The sequence below is a fragment of the Papio anubis genome, chromosome 6 (genome assembly GCF_008728515.1).
Source record: "Papio anubis isolate 15944 chromosome 6, Panubis1.0, whole genome shotgun sequence".
NCBI lineage: Eukaryota > Metazoa > Chordata > Mammalia > Primates > Cercopithecidae > Papio > Papio anubis.
This window is the reverse complement of record NC_044981.1, coordinates 30203778-30223612: the sequence shown is the minus strand read 5'-3', so window position 1 is coordinate 30223612 and position 19835 is coordinate 30203778. Positions and strand designations below refer to the sequence as shown.

The following is a 19835-nucleotide window of genomic DNA, read 5'->3' as shown; positions in this document are numbered from 1 at the left end:
CCAGCTACTCAGGAGGCTGAGGCAGGAAAATTGCTTGAACCTGGGAAGTGGAGGCTGCAGTGAGCCAAGATCGTGCCACTGCACTCCAGCCTTAGTGAAAGGACAAGATTCTGTCAAAAAAAAAAAAAAAGAGACCCAAGTTCCAAGACAGAAGGTATGAATCACTCCTTTTTCCTCACGTGAAGGGTTGGGGGAAAGGAATCCCATGATCCTCAAATAGCAAACACCGTCAGCAAGACTGCCAACAAGATCCATTTAGTGGGGATGAGGGGATTATTAAAAGCTGCTAGAAAACTGAATAAAGCAAATCAAGACTGAGAACAGTTCCAACACTCCCATCAATCTCCAAACAGTGACAGGTCGGCAGCAACTCCTTTCCTTTATTTCTTCCCCTTGTAAAGGGAAATTCAAGTTCAGCAGCATTCCTTTCCTGCCCCAAGTCCTCAACCAGACAAGAGGCTGCAGGCACTAAATCTTGGGTTGGATAATGGCAAAGGCCTCAGAAGCTCACCTCCAGCTCTGAGCTTCAACAGCTGTTTGTACCAGTGACTCAGCATTAAATCCACCAGAAAAGAACAGCACCACCCAAAGACCAGGGGCAGCTGGGCCTGAAGCTGTAGGGTAAACCACAGGCAGGCTTCTGAGTGATGACAGTCTTGAGACAATAGGCCACATAAACTTGGCTGGATGGAACCTCACAATAAGGTGGTCACCTCTTGTTTGTTTAGGGGGATGCCAAGGATAAGGCCAGCTCAGTTATATGAAGAAAAGCAGAACAAACAAGTCTTTCAGAGAAATGGATGCAGTCAGAGTGGGATCAAGGTCACACTCCACTTTCATGTGCCTGAGTGGTTGCCAGGTCCGCTGCAGGCCAGAGGCAGTCTTCAGATGAGAAGGGGAGACCACAGGGGACTTCTAGGCCACACAAGTATGTCTCTCGGGAGACTTCTGGGAAGGAAAGCTCACTCTCGGGGCCGGCTGACCATGACTTCACCCAGGGCCTCCAACACCTCCCGCTTGTAGTCTTCGAAGTCACCATCGATTTGGCTAACACTCTGCTCCTCCACCACCCACAGCTGGCAGTTGGTTTCTGTGATGAGTCGGGCATCATGGCTCACAACGATCACAGCTTTGAAGAAAGATAGTAAGAACAGAGGGCAGGAAGAAAGGAGGAAGAGGGAAATCAGAACATGAAATAAGGGAGTCCTAGGCCCTGCTGCAGTGAAGGACACTACAGCTTGGTCCCCATGGAGCAGGGAGGAGGGCATACTCTCAGCTGACTTACCACCCTTGTATTCATTGATGGCCTCCCCTAGAGCATCAATAGACTCTATGTCCAGGTTATTGGTTGGCTCATCCTACAGAGGAGGAATTCCATGACTGAGCACTGCAACTCCCATCTTCCATCCTGTTACCCTTATCCCTTCTCCTACAGCCCAGCTCACTCACCAAGATGAGGACATCAGGCTCCCGACAGGCCAGCTCGGCAAACACAACTCGCGCTTTCTGACCGCCTGTAGCAAAGGAAGGGGAGGGCTGTCACACCTTCTAGCACCTCACAGTCTGAAGGCAAACCCTCAAGATAAGCCAGTTTGTGAACTGAGGCTCCCTCATTCCCGGTGCCTCTAGGTAGTTTGTAGACATGAATGATACGGTGAAGGGTGCCCTCCCCGGCCCCTGCAGTGGTACCAGAGAGTTTGCAGATCTGGATGGTGTGGGCGTGACTCTCCAGGCCGAAGCGGCCCAGGCACTTGCGGGCATCCTGGTAGGGCAGGTTGAAGCCCCGCTGCAGGTACTCAGTGGGCGTCTCCTCCATACGCAGCTGCTCTGCATACTGCTGGTTGAAGAAGCCAATTTTCTGCCCGAGAAGAGAGGGAGGTGGTCAGTTAAAGTCACACTTCCTCCATCAGATTACCATTCCTTAAATCCCAATACCAACTTACCAGCCGGTGGTTCTTTCTCATTTCCCCATGGGTCTGCAAGGGAAGAGAGAAAGTAGTTAAGAGGTGGGTAAGGGGAAAAGGCACTGCAGCTCCACATACCAACTTTTTTTTTTTGAGACGGAATCTAGCTCTGTCACCCAGGCTGGAGTGCAGTGGCGCAATCTCGGCTCACTGCAACCTCCGCCTCCTGGGTTCACACCATTCTCTTGCCTCAGCCTCCCAAGTAGCTGGGACTACAGGCGCCTGCCACCATGCCTGACTAATTTTTTGTTTTTTTAGTAGAGACGGGGTTTCACCGTGTTAGCCAGGATGGTCTCAATGTCCTGACCTCAACCATACACCAACTTTTCTGAAGGGAAGACAAACACCAGAAATGGGCCAGGGACAAGTATGCACAAGAAAAGGAATAAGGGCTGGGTGCGGTGGCTCATGCCTGTAATCCCAGCACTTTGAGAGGCCAAGGAGGGCAGGTCAGGAGGCACTTGAGGTCAGGAGTTCGAGACCAGGCTGGCCAACTCTGTCTCTACTGAAAATACAATAATTAGCTGGGCACAGTGGGACATGCCTGTAATCCCAGCTACTCAGGAGGTTGAGGCACAAGAATCGTTTTAACCCAGGAGGTTGAAGTTGCTGAGATTGCACCACTGCACTCCAGTCTCGAGGACAGGACAAGACTCCGTCTGAAAAAAGAAAAAAAGAAAAGGAACAGGGATGTTCCTCTAATATGACAAAGGCATGGTGAGCAAAGTAAAAGAGTAAGGGGCAAAAGGGGAGTTAAGCAAAATAGAGGGAGGACGACAGGAACAAGCAGGAGGGACTAACCACAGCCAAAGAACACCTGCTCTCCATACAGCGAGACTCACGAATGGTACATCGTAAGGGCCTCAGGTGACAAGTTTAGTGCTTTGGGGAGGATCTAATACCGTTCTAAAGATCTAATCTCTGGATGTGAGAAAATGGCCTCTCAACACTTTGCTGGAGGGAGCAGAAATGGCTACAAACTTTCTAACACACTAGATGGCAATATATTACAAAAGTTCAAATAAAATGGTAGATTTGGCCAGGCGCGGTGGCTCACGCCTGTAGTCCCAGCACTTTGGGAGGCCGAAGCAGGCAGATCATGAGGTCAGGATATCGAGACCATCCTGGCTAATCTCGGTGCACTGCAACCTCCACCTCCTGGGTTCAAGTGATTCTCCTGCCTCAGCCTCCCAAATAACTGGGATTACAGGCATGCGCAACCACACCTGGCTAATTCTGTATTTTCAGTAGAGATGGGGTTTCTCCATGTTGGTCTCGAACTCCCCACCTCAGGTGATCCACCCGCCTCGGATTCCCAAAGCGTTGGGATTATAGGTGTGAGCCACCACACCGGGCTTGGGCTGGTTTTTAACTCCTGAGCTCAAGTGATCCGCCCGCCTCAGCCTCCCACAAAGAGTTGGGATTATAGGCGTGAGCCACCACACCAGGCCATTTTTTTTTTTGGAGATGGAGTCTCGCTCTGTTGTCCAGACTACAGTGCAATGGTGCAATCTCAGCTCACTGCAACCTCTGCCTCCCAGGTTCCAGCAATTCTGCCTCAGCCTCCTGAGTAGCTGGGATATAGGTGCATGCCATCACATCCGCCTAATTTTTGTATTTTTAGTAGAGTTCCAGGCTGGTCTGGAACTCTTGACCTCAAGTGATCCCTGCTGGGATTACAGGTGTGAGCCACTGTGCCCAGCCCGTTTATGAAATTTTTAATTGTTCTATAAAAGACATATATTTCTTGTATAACCAAACACGTGGGTGTGCCCCCTAGTTCGATCCCAATTCTCTTAGCTCTCCTCCCTGAACTGCTCCTCTTAGGGAAATGAATCATCTATGATGAGTTCTGTATTTAACTCTATATTCTCAAGAAGCTCCCTGATTCCAGCTTCTGGCAAGCAGCTGTGTCTTCACATTTCTCATGCTCTCCCTTCTTGGCTCCAGGACTCACCGGTGTCAGCTTGCCAGTCAGCAGCAGGAGTAGTGTACTCTTCCCCACACCATTAGGGCCCACAATGCAAACTGCAAGATGGAAGACAGGTGGTCAAAGAGGTCCCCAGAGACTCTCCCTGTGGCTCCTGCCACACATCCCTGAGCCAACCCCGCCAACTCACTCCTTGAATCCATGTCGATGCCAAAATCCAGGTTTTTAAAGAGTGGTTTCTGGCCCTCGTAGCCGAATGTCACACCTGAAAGCCAGGAAAAGCAGCAATTTATATTATTTTCAGTCCCTGTAAAGTTCCTCTGATGTGCTGGCCTTGGAGAACAGGAGCAATCTCAACCTTGGTGGAGAATTTGGGGTGCACATACATGCTTCTGGTGCTTCCTGTGGAGCAGGAGAGGCCCGCGGCACTCACCATGCAGACCCAGCACAGGAGGGCTGAGTGGTGGGGGGTCCGGAAAAGTGAAGCGCACAGTGTACTCCTTAGGGCGCTTCAGGAGCTCAGGGGCCTCCTGGGATTCCTCATCCTGGTTTTTCCGTCGGCATTTCTGCTGCTTCCGAGTCAGGGCTTCCTTCGTTTGTTTTTCCTGGACAGGAAGAGGAAAAAAGAGAAATCTGTGTCCTGCACAGCAGTCCTCGAAATGTAGGCCAGCGTTCCAGAGTCTCCTTCTTCCTCCACTGTCAGGAGAGAACAGTGGTCCCCAGCCCAGAAGTCCCTCCGGTGCTCACCGCCTGCTTGGTGGACTTCCCGCCTGCCTTCAGCTCCTTCAGCTTTTTCTCTTGCTTCTCATACTGCTTCAGCAGTTCTTTCTGCTTCTGCTGGTACATCTTTTTGAAGGTCACTGGGGCAGAAGAGGGGACTGGGCATCAGTGGTTGCTCCTCTCCCCAGCAAAGGGACAACCAGGGGTTGGTGGTGACGGGGTAGGCATCACTGTCTGGAATTCTGACAGGATTCAGTTTATCTAAATAGGCCCTCCCATTCAGACCTCTTTTCAAGGTTCTATCTCTTCCCTGCATCCACACACAATCCTACTTACTGTAATTGCCCCTATAGTAGTGGAGCCGCTGGGCATCGAGGTGGATGATATCAGTGCAGACATCATCCAAGAAACCCTGGTCATGGGAGACAATCAGCAAGGTCTTCCGCCAGCCCTGGAGGTAGCTGGGTTTCAGAGAACAGGGTGTAAGTGTCACAGCGGTCAAGTGAGAGAGAAGTCAGGGGAAGCAGCCAGACAATGGGGGCTGGGAGGGAAAGGGGGGGTCTGGATAGAGCTGTCACAGGCACAGTGGAGAACAGCTAAAGGAAAACAGGGCAGGGAGGGAAGGGGAAGAAAGTGCAGAATGGGAACCAATGATGAAAAGGCCGTAACGCACTTATTGAGCCAGATGACAGCGTTGAGGTCCAGGTGGTTGGTGGGCTCATCCAGCATCAGCAGTGTGGGCTCCATGAACAGTGCCCTAGAGTGTGGGGAGCAGAGGGCAGGGTCAGGGAGAGAAAGATCCTTGCTCAGACAACCCCAGAGAAAATTCAGGGAGATAGAGCCTGAGACCATGAACACTCCTTCCCAAGCTCTCCTCAGAGAAGTTCTTGGGCAGGATATGGTTTAAGTTTTTCTGAGGCAGGGCCTTGCCCTGTTGCCCAGGTTGTCATGCAATGGCACAGTCAGGGCTCACTGTAGCCTCAATCTCCCAGATCCAAGTGATACTTCTACTTCAGCCTCCAGAGTAGCTGTGACCACAAGCATGCACCACCAAGTCCAGCTAATTTTTAAATTTTTTGTAGAGACAGTGTCTCCCTATGGTGCCCAGGCTAGGATATGCTTTTTTTCCCTTTCTGTGAAGATAGGGTCTCGCTATATTGCCCAGGCTGGTCTCAAACTCCTGGGTTCAAGATAATCCTCCTGCCTCTGCCTTCCAGGCATGAAGGCACGACCCATTGCACCCAGCTGCAGGGTATGTTGATGAGAACTCACCACCAGGTAGAGAGAAACAGAAGGACCCTAAGCTCTCACAACACAGATAGTAAGGAGGGAGAGGTAAGCCTTGAGACTCCCTATTGCCTTGGAGAATGAGAAGGGATAGAGGGAAAGGGCCCTGGTGGTCTGAGGTTGGAAGGGAGGGCAGTGAGGTGAATGGCCCACCTGGCCAGGGAGACACGCATACGCCAGCCCCCTGAGAACTTCTGTGTGGGTCGATTCTGCATTTCAGGGTCAAAGCCGAGGCCAGCCAGGATTCGCCGTGCTTTGGCCTCTGCAGCTGCTGCCCCAGTGGCCCGCAATTCCTCATACACCTGGGAGGAGGGAGAAGAGGACACATGTCTGAGGGTCCCAGGAACCCCCGAGTCTTAGCCCGTGTCCCCTGCGCCATCTCCTCTACCTTCTCTAGCCTCTCAGCAGCTGTGTCATCTCCTTGTTCCAGCTGTCCCTGAAGCCGCCGCTCCTCTTCCAGCAGCTTTAATCGCTTGGTGTCAGCTCGGAGAACAGCCTGGACTGCTGGTGTCTCATCTGCTACCACCTCTGGGAGGCAGAGGGAGAACAGTCAGGCAGCCTCAAGAGCCAAGAGTCTCATCCTTCTTTCCCTTCAACTGCATTTCTGTTTTGCCTGACCCTGCCCAGTTTTTTGTACTCGTTCCAAATAAAACAAGTTCCTCATTGACTCTCCCCTCCTTTCGTTAGCATCCCTTTCCCAGTCCCCAGTCTCCCTCCACATCCCTTCCAACGCCATAGCCACAATTTCTTCTCTTCTTGGCTGGCTTTTCTACCCAACTGCCCACCCCACCAAGCCCCTTTTCTCCCCACTGGCCTCACCCTGCTCACACAGCAACACATCAATGTTGGGAGGGATGCTCAGGGCTCGGTTGGCAATGTGCTTGAGGAGCGTGGTCTTGCCCTTGCTGGGGAATAAAAGCTATTAGGACCCGGCCACCACTGAGAAATCTCTTCTTATCCCTCCAGGCTCCTCCCCTTTTTGGCCTCCAGCTCCCTCCTCTTCTCACCCATTGGGCCCCACCAGCCCGTAGCGGCGGCCGGCTACAATGTACAGGTCTGCATTGACGAACAGCTCCTTGCCATGAGCGGAGATGCTGAACTTCTCCAGCTGCAGCCATCAGGAAAGAGGTGGCAGAGAGAAGGGATGATACATGAAAATTCTCCCTTTGGGACAGGAGCGGTCACTTTCTCCCTGCAGGGAAGCCTCTGACAAACCGATACCTCCAGCATAATCCCCTTCCTCTCCCCACAGCCGGTCCCTGCCCTGTCCACTGCCTGTAATGGGAGTCCCATGTGTCCTCAGCTAGTGTAGTCTGTCCCACACTATTTTCTACCGAGGGTAGACCCTACTTCTACTGGTTTTTCTATCTTCTTGCTCAAGTTGGCAGAACCCAAGGTGTGGAAAATGCCTCCAATCTTTCTTCCCACTGAACTAACCCATTCACACACCATGGCCACTCAGGGAAGATGAGGGAACTGGCTCTTCCCTAGGCAAGTGGACTGGAAGGGGCCCCCGAGACCTTACCTTGATGTCAGATGCATTTTCTAACATGGCTTGGCGGGAGGACATCTCTGCCTGGGACACGGAGAAGTCATTTTCAGCTGCATTGGCTGCTTTTAAGGAAGCCACTTGGCGCTCATACTCCATCTGAGAAGGAAGGAAAAACTACATTTGAAGCCACGGTCTATCAGTTTCCCATCACCATGAAACAGCCCATGCTGGCTGGGCATGCTGGCTCACGCCTGTAATCCCAGCACTCTCGGAGGCTGAGGAAGGTGGATCTCTCGAGCTCAGGAGTCTGAGACCAGCCTGGGCAACATGGCAAAATCCCGTCTCTACAAAAAATACAAAATTTAGCCGGGCATGGTGGTGCCACCCACAGTCTCATCTATTCAGGAGGCTGAGGTGGGAGGATCACTTGGGCCTAAGAGGTTGAGGCTGCAGTGAGCAGAGATCACGTTACTGCACTCCAGCCTGAGGAACAGTGTGAGACCCTGTCTCAAAAAACAAACAAAAAACCCCAAAGTGAAACACCCCATGTCATCAGACATTGAGATAAGGCTCACAGAACACAATTATTTTCCTACTCCGATTGTTTTACCTGGAGTAGCCCCCAAAGCTGTCCTTCCTATTCCCAATCGCATGTCCCGTAGTTGAAGTATTTAAAAATCCCCTACTTTTGACCGCTAAGAACCAAGGTCTTACCTGTTTTTTCAGCTTTTTCTTCTCCTTTTTGCTAAGGTGAGCATAGGGATCATCTGCCTTAGACTCTCCTCCTTCCTCCTCCTCTTCTTCCCCTTCTCCTTCTTCCTCTGAACCCTGTGAGAACCCAGGGATGGTCAAAAGTAGGGACCCCGGCTGGGTGCGATGGCTCATGCCCGTAATCCCAGCACTTCGGGAGGCCAAGGCGGGCAGATCCTGAGGTCAGGAGATCTAAGACCATCCTGGCTAACACAGTGAAACCCCATCTGTACTAAAAATCGCAAAAAATTAGCTGGACATGGTGGTGGGCACTTGTAGTCCCAGCTACTTGGGAGGCTGAGGCAGGAGAATGGTGTGAACCTGGGAGGTGGAGCTTGCAGTGAGTCGAGATTGTGCCACTGCACTCCAGCCTGGGTGACAGAGCGAGACTCCATATCAAAAACAAACGAACGAACAAACAAAAAAACCCAGGGACTCCTTCTAGAACTCAGATTTCATGTCATCCGCACCCTGTCCCTGCCCCAGTTCCGCAGTCAGCTCTTTCCTTCACTACTCAGAGTCCTAAAATATCTTGGGATCCTCTCTCATTCTCATATCCAGCGCCTAGTCTCCCTGTAGTCCTTTACCAATTTCTGCTACCAGGAATGGTACAAGACAAATGGTATGAATATATATGTATGAAATGTGATAACGCATATGTCCCTATAAACGTAACTCCCAATATAATGTAACTAAAGGTGGAGTAAATGGATTTCAAGAGTTTCATTTGCATAAAATGAGTTTCTGTGGTTTCCCTGTTAACATGCAAAGAAAAGATCAGGTAGCCAGCTGGGTGCGGTGGCTCATGTCTGTAATCCCAGCACTCTGGGAGGCCAAGACGAGCAGATCACAAGGTCAGGAGATTGAGACCATCCTGGCTAACATGGTGAAATCCTATCTCTACTAAAAACACAAAAAATTAGACGGTCATGATGGCACGTGCCTGTAGTCCCAGCTACTTAGGCGGCTGAGGCAGAATTGCTTGAACCCAGGAGGCAGAGGTTGCAGTAAGCCGAGATTACGCCACTGCACTCCAGCCTGGGCAACGGAGTGAGACTCCATCTCAAAAAAAAAGAAAAAAAAAGAAAAGAAAACATCAGGAATCTCTAGTGTACAGTCAGAGGAATCAAGCAGAATCACAGAACTAGGAAGTGCCGGAGGCATGGGGACCCTAGAGATCTCCAGATTCCTCCTTCTATCACACAAAGGAGACAAGTGAGACCCAAAGGGATGGGAAGATGTATTTAAGGTCATAGCCAGTGAAGGCGGAGCCAGGACCCAGATCATCTGAGATAAATTCCAGGCCCTTTCCTCACTGGATCACGTTTGCAAACTACAGCCCATGGGCCAAGGCTGACCTCACACTTGTTTTTACACAGCTCCTGAACTTTATAGAAATAGTTTTTGTATTTTCAAAGAGTTGGTTAAAAAAAAAAAAAAAAAGAATATGTAATAGAGATTATATGTGGCCTGCAAAGCCAGAAACATTTACTACAAGGCCCTTTATAGAAAAAGTTTGCTAACTGGGCACACTGGCTCACACCTGTAAGCATTTTTGGGAGGCTGAGGCAGGAGGACTGCTTGAGCCCAGAAGTTTAAGACCAGCCTGGGCAACATAGTGAGACCTCGTCTCTATACTAAAAATTAAAAAATTAGCCAGGGGTAGTGGTGCACACTTCTAGTTCCAGCTACTCAGGAGGCTGAGGCACGAGAATCTGTTGAGCCCAGGAGGTTGAGGCTTCAGTGAGCCGTGTTCACACCCCTGCACTCCAGACTGGGTGACAGAGTAAGATCCTGTGTAAATAAAAACAAAAACAAAACAACAACAACCCCACCATTCCCCCTAAAAAAAGAAAAGAAAAAATGTTTGCTGGGATATGTAACTATATCCCCAGATCGTGACCCTCCCATAAGAACCCTGGAGCCCTAGTCCCTCATTCTACCTTCCCCCAACACCAAATACACACACCTGCTCTGCCTTCCTCGCCTTCTCCTTCCCTTGTTTGGGAGGCTCCTTTTCCTTTATTATTTCTTCTTCTTCATCCTCCTCTTCATTGTCCAGAGCAGCAAATTTATTTTGAGGCTAATAGGGAAAAGACAGGTGTGATGAAATGCTTTAATTCCTGGGCCCCAATACCTCCTCCTGCTAGTTACTCTCTCACCTTAGCCTTCCCTTTTGACTTCTCTTCCTTTCCCTTTTTGCCCTTGAGCACAGGCTGCTGTTCCTCAGATACGGCCTGGAGGAGACACACATACACATTAAACACATACGTACAAATTATTGTGCTACTGTGCTGTGTAATAAGCATTTCTAGAGAGTCTCCTGTGTTACCCATACAGATGCTCCTCCATTTATGATCAGGTTGCATCCCGTCCCGATAAACCCACCAGAAACTGAAAGTATCATAAATAAAAAACGATAGTTCCAACTTACTATAGGTTTATCTGGACATAACCCCATCATGAGTTGAGGAGTATCCTAAATGAGTATGACCTTCACACTATCATAAAGTAGAAAAACCGTATGCCTAAGTATAAGTTGGAGACCATCTGTACTGAGTGCTGCTGATGAAAAATGAGACCCAGAAAAACCCTACCCTCCAGCTTGAGACTAGATAGTGAAGAGACAACTAGGGAACATCAGCAAGGTTAAGGATTATAAGTCAGGCAAGTGCGCAACCGGAGTGGATGGCACTAGCACTGGAGGCTTTCTTGAGAGGGCAAATGGACATGGACTAAGATGCACACGCAGAAGAGTCACAAGCAGAAGAGCAAGGACCTGGGGCTTTGTTTCAGGTTCTGTGCTTAAAGCAACAGAATCACTGAAGATGTCTGAGTGATAAAAAGGGCTTTTTTTTTTTGAGATGGAGTCTTGCTCTGTTGCCCAGGCTGGAGTGCAGTGCCTCAATCTCGGCTCACTGCAAATTCCGCCTCCCAAGTTCAAGTGATTCTCCTGCCTCAGCCTTCCAAGTAGCTGGGATTACAGGCGCACACCACCATGACTGGCTAATTTTTGTATTTTTAATAGAGATGAGGTTTCGCCATGTTGGTCAGGCTGGTTTCGATCTCTTGACCTCGTGATTTGCCCGCCTCGGCCTCCCAAAGTGCTGGGATTACAGGTGTGACCCACTGTGCCTGGCCTGGGCATGTATTTTAAAAAGATGATTTTAACAGTATAAGTAAGACAGATCGAGGAGAGCTAGTTTAAAAGCAGGAAATTACTCCACCATGGCCAGAAGGTGCTAAATGGAGTGAGAGTGACTGATCGAGCCACCACTGTCACCTTATTGATCCGATTCTTCTCTGGCTTGGCAGGCTTAGGAGGATGTTTTTCTTCCTCATCCTCTTCCTCACTCTGATCCTGAATCAGGGCTGCAAAAACATTACCACCCTAGAGAATGAAAGGGCCACAGAAGTCAGTAGGATGGTCAAGATCGCATCCTTGGGGTTCGTTTACCACACAGATGGCTTACCTTGGTTTTCTTCCCTCCGCGGGGTTTTGGGGCGGGTACTGAAATGACAAGGGGAGAACATGAGATAGGAAACAATTACAATGTCTGGCCCCCCAGTTTAATCCAACCTGAAGACCAAGGTATGAGGCATTCCCCCTGAGGTCATTTACCCTCATCCTCCTCATCACTGGCTGGCACTGAGAGCTTCTTAAGACGCTCCATGAGCTCTTTCTCCTCCCCATCATCATCCACATCCTTCTTCCGCCTGCCTTTTCGGGTATCTCGCTTCTTTTTTTGCTGCTGAGAGCAAAAGAAGAATGAGAAAATGAAGCCCAGGCCCCTGCTGTATTTCTGCCTCACAGAAGGTTCCCCATCAGCTAAGTGGAGCAACACGGGCTGCAAAGGGATTGGTGGGCCCTGTGGCACTTGTACCTGCTGTTGCTGTTGCTGCTGCTCCTCCTTTTCCTTGAGTACTTTCTCTTCTTCCCCAGCCTGTTTATCTTCTACTGCCAGCTCTTCAAAGAACTATCAAGGGAGTTAAGATACAGGTAAACATGGTTCCAAGAGCAATCCAATCAAGCTGTACTCTGCCACACACAGGCCCACTGGCCCTCCACTCCACCCTCACCTTACCTCCTGTCTCGCTCTTTTTTTCTTTTAGTGGAGAATGGAGTGTGCAGGTCTCAAACTCCTGGGCTTAAGCTATCCTCCCACCTCTGCCTCCCTAAGTGCTGGGATTACAGGCGTAAGCCACCATGCCCAGCCTATCTCTTCTCTTGACAAGATCTTCTCTCCTCCCTTGGACCTCCCACCTCCTTCACATGGCCATTTATTTAGCCTGGAAACACCCATAGTCATTTCTTATCCTCAACCCTCATTTTCTCACCGTTTTTTTGATCTTCTTGTCCTTCTTCCCTTTCTTCACCACTTTGTCTAGAAAGTTAAGCAGAGATCGTGAATGCTTATCTACAAATTCCAACGCAGTCTGATCTCCCCTGCAAGATCTCTGTAGCCTCCATCCTAGTTTATTATTTTTCTGGCTTAACTATCACTCCCTAAATATTTTTACTGTCTCACAACTCCGGCAGAAATAATCATTCCCATCTCTATTCATTCATCCAATAAGTATTTATTTACTACACAGCTACCACGTGTCAGATACTGTGCTAGCATAGGGGATTATAACAATGAACAAGACAACCGTGGTCTCCTCTGGAGCTTACAGGCTATAGGAAGAGAGATTTTTAAATAGGTAATTCCAGGTGTACTGAAGGTTCCAAAAGAAAAGGTAAAGCCGGCCGGGCGCGGTGGCTCAAGCCTGTAATCCCAGCACTTTGGGAGGCCGAGATGGGTGGATCACGAGGTCAGGAGATCGAGACCATCCTGGCTAACACGGTGAAACCCCGTCTCTACTAAGAAATACAAAAAACTAGCCGGGTGAGGTGGCGGGCGCCTGTAGTCCCAGCTACTCGGGAGGCTGAGGCCGGAGAATGGCGTGAACCCGGGAGGCGGAGCTTGCAGTGAGCTGAGATCCGGCCACTGCACTCCAGCCTGGGCTACAGAGCGAGACTCCGTCTCAAAAAAAAAAAAAAAAAAAAAGAAAAGGTAAAGCCTACTTAGTGGTTGAGGAGAGGCTGGCTTCATCTCTGGTGGCGGCCTCTCTAAAAAGATGACATTTAAGCTAATAACTGAAGTAATGAGAAGTATGAGAAGTTCGTCAGAGACATGGTGCAATTCCAGTGCTGTGCGCGGGCCCAGCTGTGAGAAAGCACACACACTGAGAGACAGGGAAAGGTTTGGTATGGCTAAGCTTACAGACTGAGGGGAGAATGGTGCAAGGGAAGGCTGGAGTGAGGGCCCTGTAGTAAGGTTAAGGATTGGGGACTTTATTGGTATGATCGCTTTCACACTTTTAAAGTTTCACTTTGGCTTCAGAGTAGAGCAAGAATGGGAGGGAATAAGCATAGTGGGAAATCTGTTGGGGAGGCTGTCAGAGCAGTCTGGGTGGTGGTGACAAGGGGAAAGAAGAATTCACAGGATGGGGCTAGAGGTGGGGAATAAAGAGCACCCAGCTGGGCGTGATGGCTCACGCCTGTAATCCCAGCGCTTTGTGAGGCCGAGGCAGGCGGATTACTAGAGGTCAGGAGTTCAAGACTAGCCTGGTGAACATGGTGAAACCCAGTCTTTACTAAAAACACAAAAAATTAACTGGGCATAGTGGCGGGCGCCTGTAATCCCAGCTACTCGGGAGGCTGGGACAGGAGAATTGCTTGAACCCAGGAGGCAGAGGTTGCAGTGAGCTCAGACTGCACTATCGCACTACAGCCTGGGTGACAGAGCAAGACTCCGTCTCAAAAAAAAAAAAAAAAAGCACTCAGAGATGACTCCTTTGTTTTTAGCCGGCAAAATTAGCTGGGCTAAGTGGTACCATTTATTAATTAAGGAGGCAGTAGAAGAGAAGATCTTATAGGAAGGAAGAAGATATTATAAATTCAATTTGGGAGATACGTATGTATACATACACATGTATACAACACACACACCACACCCTCTTTTTTTTTTTTTTTTTTTTTTAAGAGACAGGGTCTTGCTCTGTCACCCAGGCTGGAATGCAGTGGCATGATCATAACTTACTGTAACCTTAAATTCCTAGGCTCAGGTGATCCTCCCGCTTTAGCCTCCTGAGTAGCTAGGACTACAGGCAAGCATCACTATGCCTGGTTAATTAAAAAGTATATATATATTTTAGAGAGGAGGTCTCGCTATGTTGCCCAGGCTAATCCTGAACCTCTGGCATCAAGCAATCCTCCTGCCTCAGCCTCCCAAACTGTTGGACTTGCAGGTCTGAGCCACTGTGCCTGGCTAGGGGGACATGTTGTTTGTAAAACCTACAGGCCATGTAAATAGAGTTGTCTGGTAAGCAAATGAACACCTGGGTCTATGCCTTACTTGTTCTGCTTGAATATTATAGCACAAATCACATTGTGTCATATTAACCTGTGTGCTTTCATTCTAGAGAGTAACCTGAGAGACTGTTTAGCCTGTGTTCCCAGGAAAGCCAAAACTGATTCAACAGATTCTAGCTCTACCCCTCTGTCCATCCTTGTTTCCCTGAAGGTGGAGGACCATGTCCAACTCCCTCCCCTACTGGAGCAGCCAGCAACCTCATGATTTCCCTTCAGGCTTAGGCCTATTTATTATCTTCCCTTCCAAAACATCCCTTCCATCCACTGCTATCTAATTCTACCCATAAGCATTTCAGTATTTAACATTAAAAAAAAAAAAAAAAAAAATTAGCCGGGTGTGGTGGCTCACGCCTGTAATCTCAGCACATTGGGAGGCCAAGGCAGGTGGATCATGAGGTCAGGAGATTGAGACCAGCTTGGCCAACATGGTGAAATCCCATCTCTACTAAAAATACAAAAATTAGTTGGGCGCGGTAGAGCACACCTGTAGTCCCAGCTACTTGGGAGGCTGAGGTGAGACCATTGAACCCAGGAGGTGGAAGCTGCAGAGCCAAGATCGCACCACTGTACTCCAGCCTGGTGATAGAGCTGAGACCTGCCCCCAAAAAAAAAAAGTCTGCTGTGGGGAGGGGAGGGATAGCATTAGGAGATATACCTAATGTAAATGACGAAAGCTAATGGGTGCAGACACACCAACATGGCACATGTATACATATGTAACAAACCTGCACGTTGTGCACATGTTCCCTAGAACTTAAAGTATTAAAAAAAAAAAAAAGTCACTGGTATCCGCCATCTACTACATTAAAATATTCTCAAACCAGAATTTCATGTATTCCAAAGTAATCATTTATTCAGGAAAGTTTTATGGTGCATCTACTTTTCCAAAAAACTGGAGGTAATGAGAGACAATCCCAATAGTTAAAGGCTTCACAGACTAAAAGGGCCCTACCCTATCTTTTCTGTTTCCTGACCCACACCTATGGTCTCCATACTGGCTTCTTTCTGATCCTTTATGAAATCCCAGGCATGCTTATGTCCGTCTGCTTAATCTGCATCCTCCATCCAGAACACATTTCAAAATTTGGGACCCTCCTCTTCCCCAAAAAACAAACCACAAAAAAGAAACAAACAAACAAAAAAATCAAAGAAAAAAACATCTGAGCCCAGTATTGGGTGACTAATGTGAGAGTTGAAAAGTTGTGTGGGATTAATAAAAGGCTTTATATGCTATTCCAAGGAGTTTAATCCTAAAGACATTAGGAGGAAGGATCCACTGAAGTACCTAAGAAGGAAAAACACGATCAGCTCACCTTATCAACACAGAGGACTGACTCATCCCAGACATGAATTTCTCCCCAAGGACTAACACAGCCATACCATCTCTCCTTCCTTTAAATCTGGCCAGGCGCAGTGGCTCATGCCTGTAATCCCAACATTTTGGGGACCAAGGTTGAGGCCAGAGGTTCAAGATTAGCCTGGGCAACATAGCAAGAACTCATCTCTACAGAAAACAAAAAACAAAAACAAACAAAAAATTAGCCCGGCACGGCAGTGTGTGCCTGTAGTCCTAGCTACGTAGGACGGCTTGAACCTGCGATTGAGGCTGCAGTGAGCTGAGATCGCGCCACTGCACTCCAGCCTGCCGACAGTGAGGCTCCGTCACAAAAAAACAAAACAAAACAAAACAAAACAAAAAACCCACCAAAACCAAAAAAAATCTTTTGTACTTTAATCACTCTTATCCACCTGATCATAGGGACAGGAAGAGCCTCTGAACAGGTTCATTGTGAGAAAGTATAATCCCCAAGGAACTGAAAAAGTTAAGTTAAGTGTGGCTAGAGATATACTGTGTCTTCTTTCCTTTCGTGTATCATTTAAGCTGCTTCTTCAAAGCAAAAAAGAAAGCCTTCCTTACCCTTATACCCCTCTCTCCCATTACTGTTTTGTATTCTTGTCCTCATTGGGTCTCAAAATTATAATTCACACGAACTTCACTTTCTCTCCTCCCATACCTTTTGAAACATACTGCAATCTGGTATTATCTCCAAATGAACACTACTTCTGCCAAAGTTGCCACTGATCCCTTAGCTCCTCAAACCGCAAAGTATTTTTCGGTTCTTATTTTGCCTGACTTCTCTGCAGCGTTCCATGCTGCCTACCTCCACACCTTTTTAAATTCTTTTCTATCATTATTGAACTTCTGGGATCTTGCCCACTCCTGGTTTGCCTCCAGTTTCGCTGGCTGTTTGCCTTTCTCAGTCTCATCTCTTCAGCCTCCTTCCTTACCTGCTTCTTGCAATTGCTGAAGTTCTTTAGGGTTCCCACCTTTCACCTTCTTTTCTGTTCAATCTGGAAACACTCTCTAGGAGACTTCCACATCCAGCACTTCAACTATACTTGCCTGTGTCTTTACTCCTAGTCTAGTTGTCTCTCCACAGTGACTAAACAAACTCTCCTCTTGCCATTTCCTTTTAGAAATTCCTCAGAAATACCCAACTCAGCATTCAAAAGTTGATCTTATCTCTTTCCACTTCTTACTCTCCTGCCCATTATTGCTTTCAGTTAATAGTCTACCAGTCACTGGGTTACTTAAGTGTCATCCTTAATTCTCCTCCCTTAATTTCATCAGTTCTCAGTTCCGATCAATGCCACCTCCTTAGTAACTCTTTATTCTTCAGAGCTTGGCTTATCCCCTTACCACTTCTCACCTAGATCATGGCCAGAGCCCCCTAAATGGTCTCCCTGCCTCCATCTTGACCAATTCAAGGCCATTCTCCATTGCTCAGTGCTATAGGGTGAACTGATCATAATCATTCCTTATGCAATTCAATGGGCCTTCCTTCTTAATGTCTTTAGGATTAAACTCCTCGGGATGGCATCTAAAGCCTTTCATTATCTGTCTCCTGATCATCTTTATGACTTCATCACACTAGTTACCAGGCTCTAGTGGGACCAGTCAGGCTTGCCTACATCTCTACCTTTCCACAAACTTCCTTGGCTAGGAATGCGCTTCCCCTTACTAATTCACGACGATCTTTCATGAATAAACTCTGGGGAGCAGGTGCAGTGGCTCATGCCTGTAATCCCAGCACTTTTGGAGGTCGAGGCAGGAGAATCACTTGAGCCCAGGAGTTTGAGACCAGCCTGGGCAACATAGCCAGACCTTGTGTTTACAAAAAATTTAAAAATAAGGTGTGGTGGTGCATGCCAGTAGTCTCAACTACTTGGGAGACTGAGGCAGGAAGATCCCTTAAACCCAGGAGGTAGTGGCTGCAGTGAGCCATGTTCATGCCATTGAACTCCAGCCTGGGTGATGGATCTAGACTGTGCGTCAAAAAAAAGTACTCAGCTATTACATATTCTTGGGAGGCTTCGCTGACACTCCCTTACCTGTCTGAGTAGATGCTCCACCTCTCTTCTACAGTCCCATAGCATTCTTAAGCACGTTCATCATACTCTGACAACCACTGTCTGTCTGGTTAATGCTCTCACCCTTCACTATATTGCGTTGTCCCTTGAAGGAAATTCTTATCTTTTATCTCTACATTCCCAATTCCTCCAACACAGTACCTGGTATACAGTAGACATCCAATAAGTGCTTCTAAAATTAGCTACTGTGTACCTACTGTAGTTAGTTGTGTCCATTTATCTCCCCCTTAAAAGTGACTTCAACCCTGGGAGGACATCTTAATGTTTTTTTCCTTCCTCTCTCAAAGCACAGTATATACAGTGCCTAATTACAAACAGGCACTTAACAAACTTTTGCTGCTTTTAAGTAAACCTTAACCCTCATTCCAACATCAAAAATCTACACTCTTGGCCAGGCTCGGTGGCTCAAGCCTGTAATCCCAGCACTTTGGGAGGCCGAGACGCATGACCTAAGGTCAGGAGATCGAGACTATCCTGGCTAACACGGTGAAACCCCTGCCTCTACTAAAAATACAAAAACTAGCCGGGCGAGGTGGTGGTGCCTGTAGTCCCAGCTACTCGGGAGAGGCTGAGGCAGAGAATGGCGTGAACTCCTCGAGGCGGGAGCTTGCAGTGAGCTGAGATCCAGCCACCACTGCACTCCAGCCCGGCGACAGAGCTGGTGACCCGCCTCAAAAAAAAAAAAAAAAAAAAAAAAAATCTACACTCTTGCTCCACTTGAGTGAGAGAGGTGTCTTAAGAAAGAAACTATGGGCCGGGCGCGGTGGCTCAAGCCTGTAATCCCAGCACTTTGGGAGGCCGAAACGGGTGGATCACGAGGTCAGAGATCGGTGACCATCCTGGCTAACATGGTGAAACCCCGTCTCTACTAAAAAAATACAAAAAACTAGCCGGGCGAGGTGGCGGGCGCCTGTAGTCCCAGCTACTCGGGAGGCTGAGGCAGGAGAACGGCGTGAACCCGGGAGGCAGAACTTGCAGTGAGCTGAGATCTGGCCACTGCACCCCAGCCTGGGCCACAGAGCGAGACTCCGTCTCAAAAAAAAAAAAAAAAAGAAAGAAACTATGAAGGAGTCACCCTCTCTTGAGAAACAAGTGGGATCACAGGCTCCCAAAGTGTGTGTGTGCGCGCGCAGGGGGAAGAGGAGGTCGAGGCAGAGCTCATATATTCCTGGTGGAATACAGTGTGTGGTGGGCGGATGTCCAAATTCTTTAAGCAAGGTTTTCCCATTTCTCCCCAACTCTCCCTCGATGCCATATGCTCTTTCTTTTCTCTTGCCCAGTCTCACTTAGGTCACGTGCGACATCTGGATCTCTTTCCTTTAACCCCGATTCTAAACCCACTCCTGCCCGGCAAACTCCTCCCGGGCCCACGGCACGCATGCGCAGTAACCTCCGCACGGGCCCGGTCAGTCTCGCGCCCCATGACCCTCTCCTAAAACACGCGCAGTCTCCTCTCTCTTTCCTCTCTGCTCTTGTTTCTTCCTTGCCTACCAGCCTCACCTGATGGGCTCGTGCTCTCTCCGTCCCCGATCCACTCGGGCTCCGGCGGCTGCTGCTTGGGCGCCTTCGGCATCGCGGTGGCAGTTACAGCTGCTGTGGCGGCGCCCAGTGCTATTTCCGCTTCCGGCGGCGGGGAACCCCGATGGGGCTGGTTCTCCAAGCCGCCGCGGCCAACCCCACCCCGGGCTGCGCACGTGCGAGCTTCGCCGTCATCTCGGGGGCGTGGCCCTGGTACAGTGGAGGCGTGGCCTGCAATGACGGGGCGGGGCCGGCGTCCGCCTACTCTAGTCGCGTCCACATGGCGTTTACGACGGTCTGGGAAGCCTGACGCCGTGACCTCCC

The 19835-nt window shown here is 48.9% G+C and overlaps 1 protein-coding gene across 3 annotated transcripts; it reads right to left on the bottom strand.

Annotated features, from left to right (window-relative positions):
• Positions 1 to 319: 319 nt before the first annotated feature.
• ABCF1 (ATP binding cassette subfamily F member 1) lies at positions 320 to 19671 on the bottom strand. Of its 3 annotated transcripts, none has more exons than XM_031667023.1 (25): positions 19494 to 19671; positions 12482 to 12528; positions 12028 to 12120; positions 11766 to 11892; positions 11617 to 11654; positions 11427 to 11534; positions 10306 to 10380; positions 10113 to 10226; positions 8108 to 8221; positions 7427 to 7549; positions 6909 to 7009; positions 6721 to 6806; positions 6290 to 6429; positions 6055 to 6203; positions 5288 to 5371; positions 4951 to 5075; positions 4642 to 4754; positions 4328 to 4499; positions 4085 to 4159; positions 3922 to 3992; positions 1944 to 1976; positions 1690 to 1858; positions 1450 to 1514; positions 1286 to 1358; positions 320 to 1129 (listed from the first exon to the last, which is right to left on the bottom strand). In XM_031667023.1, exons 1-25 carry the CDS (start codon positions 19564 to 19566, stop codon positions 963 to 965), a joined length of 2535 nt encoding a protein of 844 aa, XP_031522883.1. In that variant the 5' UTR covers positions 19567 to 19671; the 3' UTR covers positions 320 to 962. The 3 variants fall into 3 exon arrangements, with proteins under 3 accessions (XP_031522883.1, XP_031522881.1, XP_031522882.1); XM_031667021.1 differs by having other exon boundaries at positions 11766 to 11899; positions 12029 to 12120; positions 19494 to 19634; XM_031667022.1 differs by having other exon boundaries at positions 363 to 1129; positions 11766 to 11895.
• Positions 19672 to 19835: the final 164 nt, after the last annotated feature.

Bases quoted from the DNA above. Each gene is read 5' to 3' on its own strand.
- ABCF1 (XM_031667021.1), bottom strand. From the start codon at position 19,566: ATGCCGAAGGCGCCCAAGCAGCAGCCGCCGGAGCCCGAGTGGATCGGG. The intron at 6,807-6,908 runs GTGAGAAGAGGA...TTTATTCCCCAG, and splicing joins GGGCTGGTGGGGCCCAATGG to CAAGGGCAAGACCACGCTCC. The intron at 5,076-5,287 runs GTGCGTTACGGC...TCTGAAACCCAG, and splicing joins GCTGTCATCTGGCTCAATAA to CTACCTCCAGGGCTGGCGGA.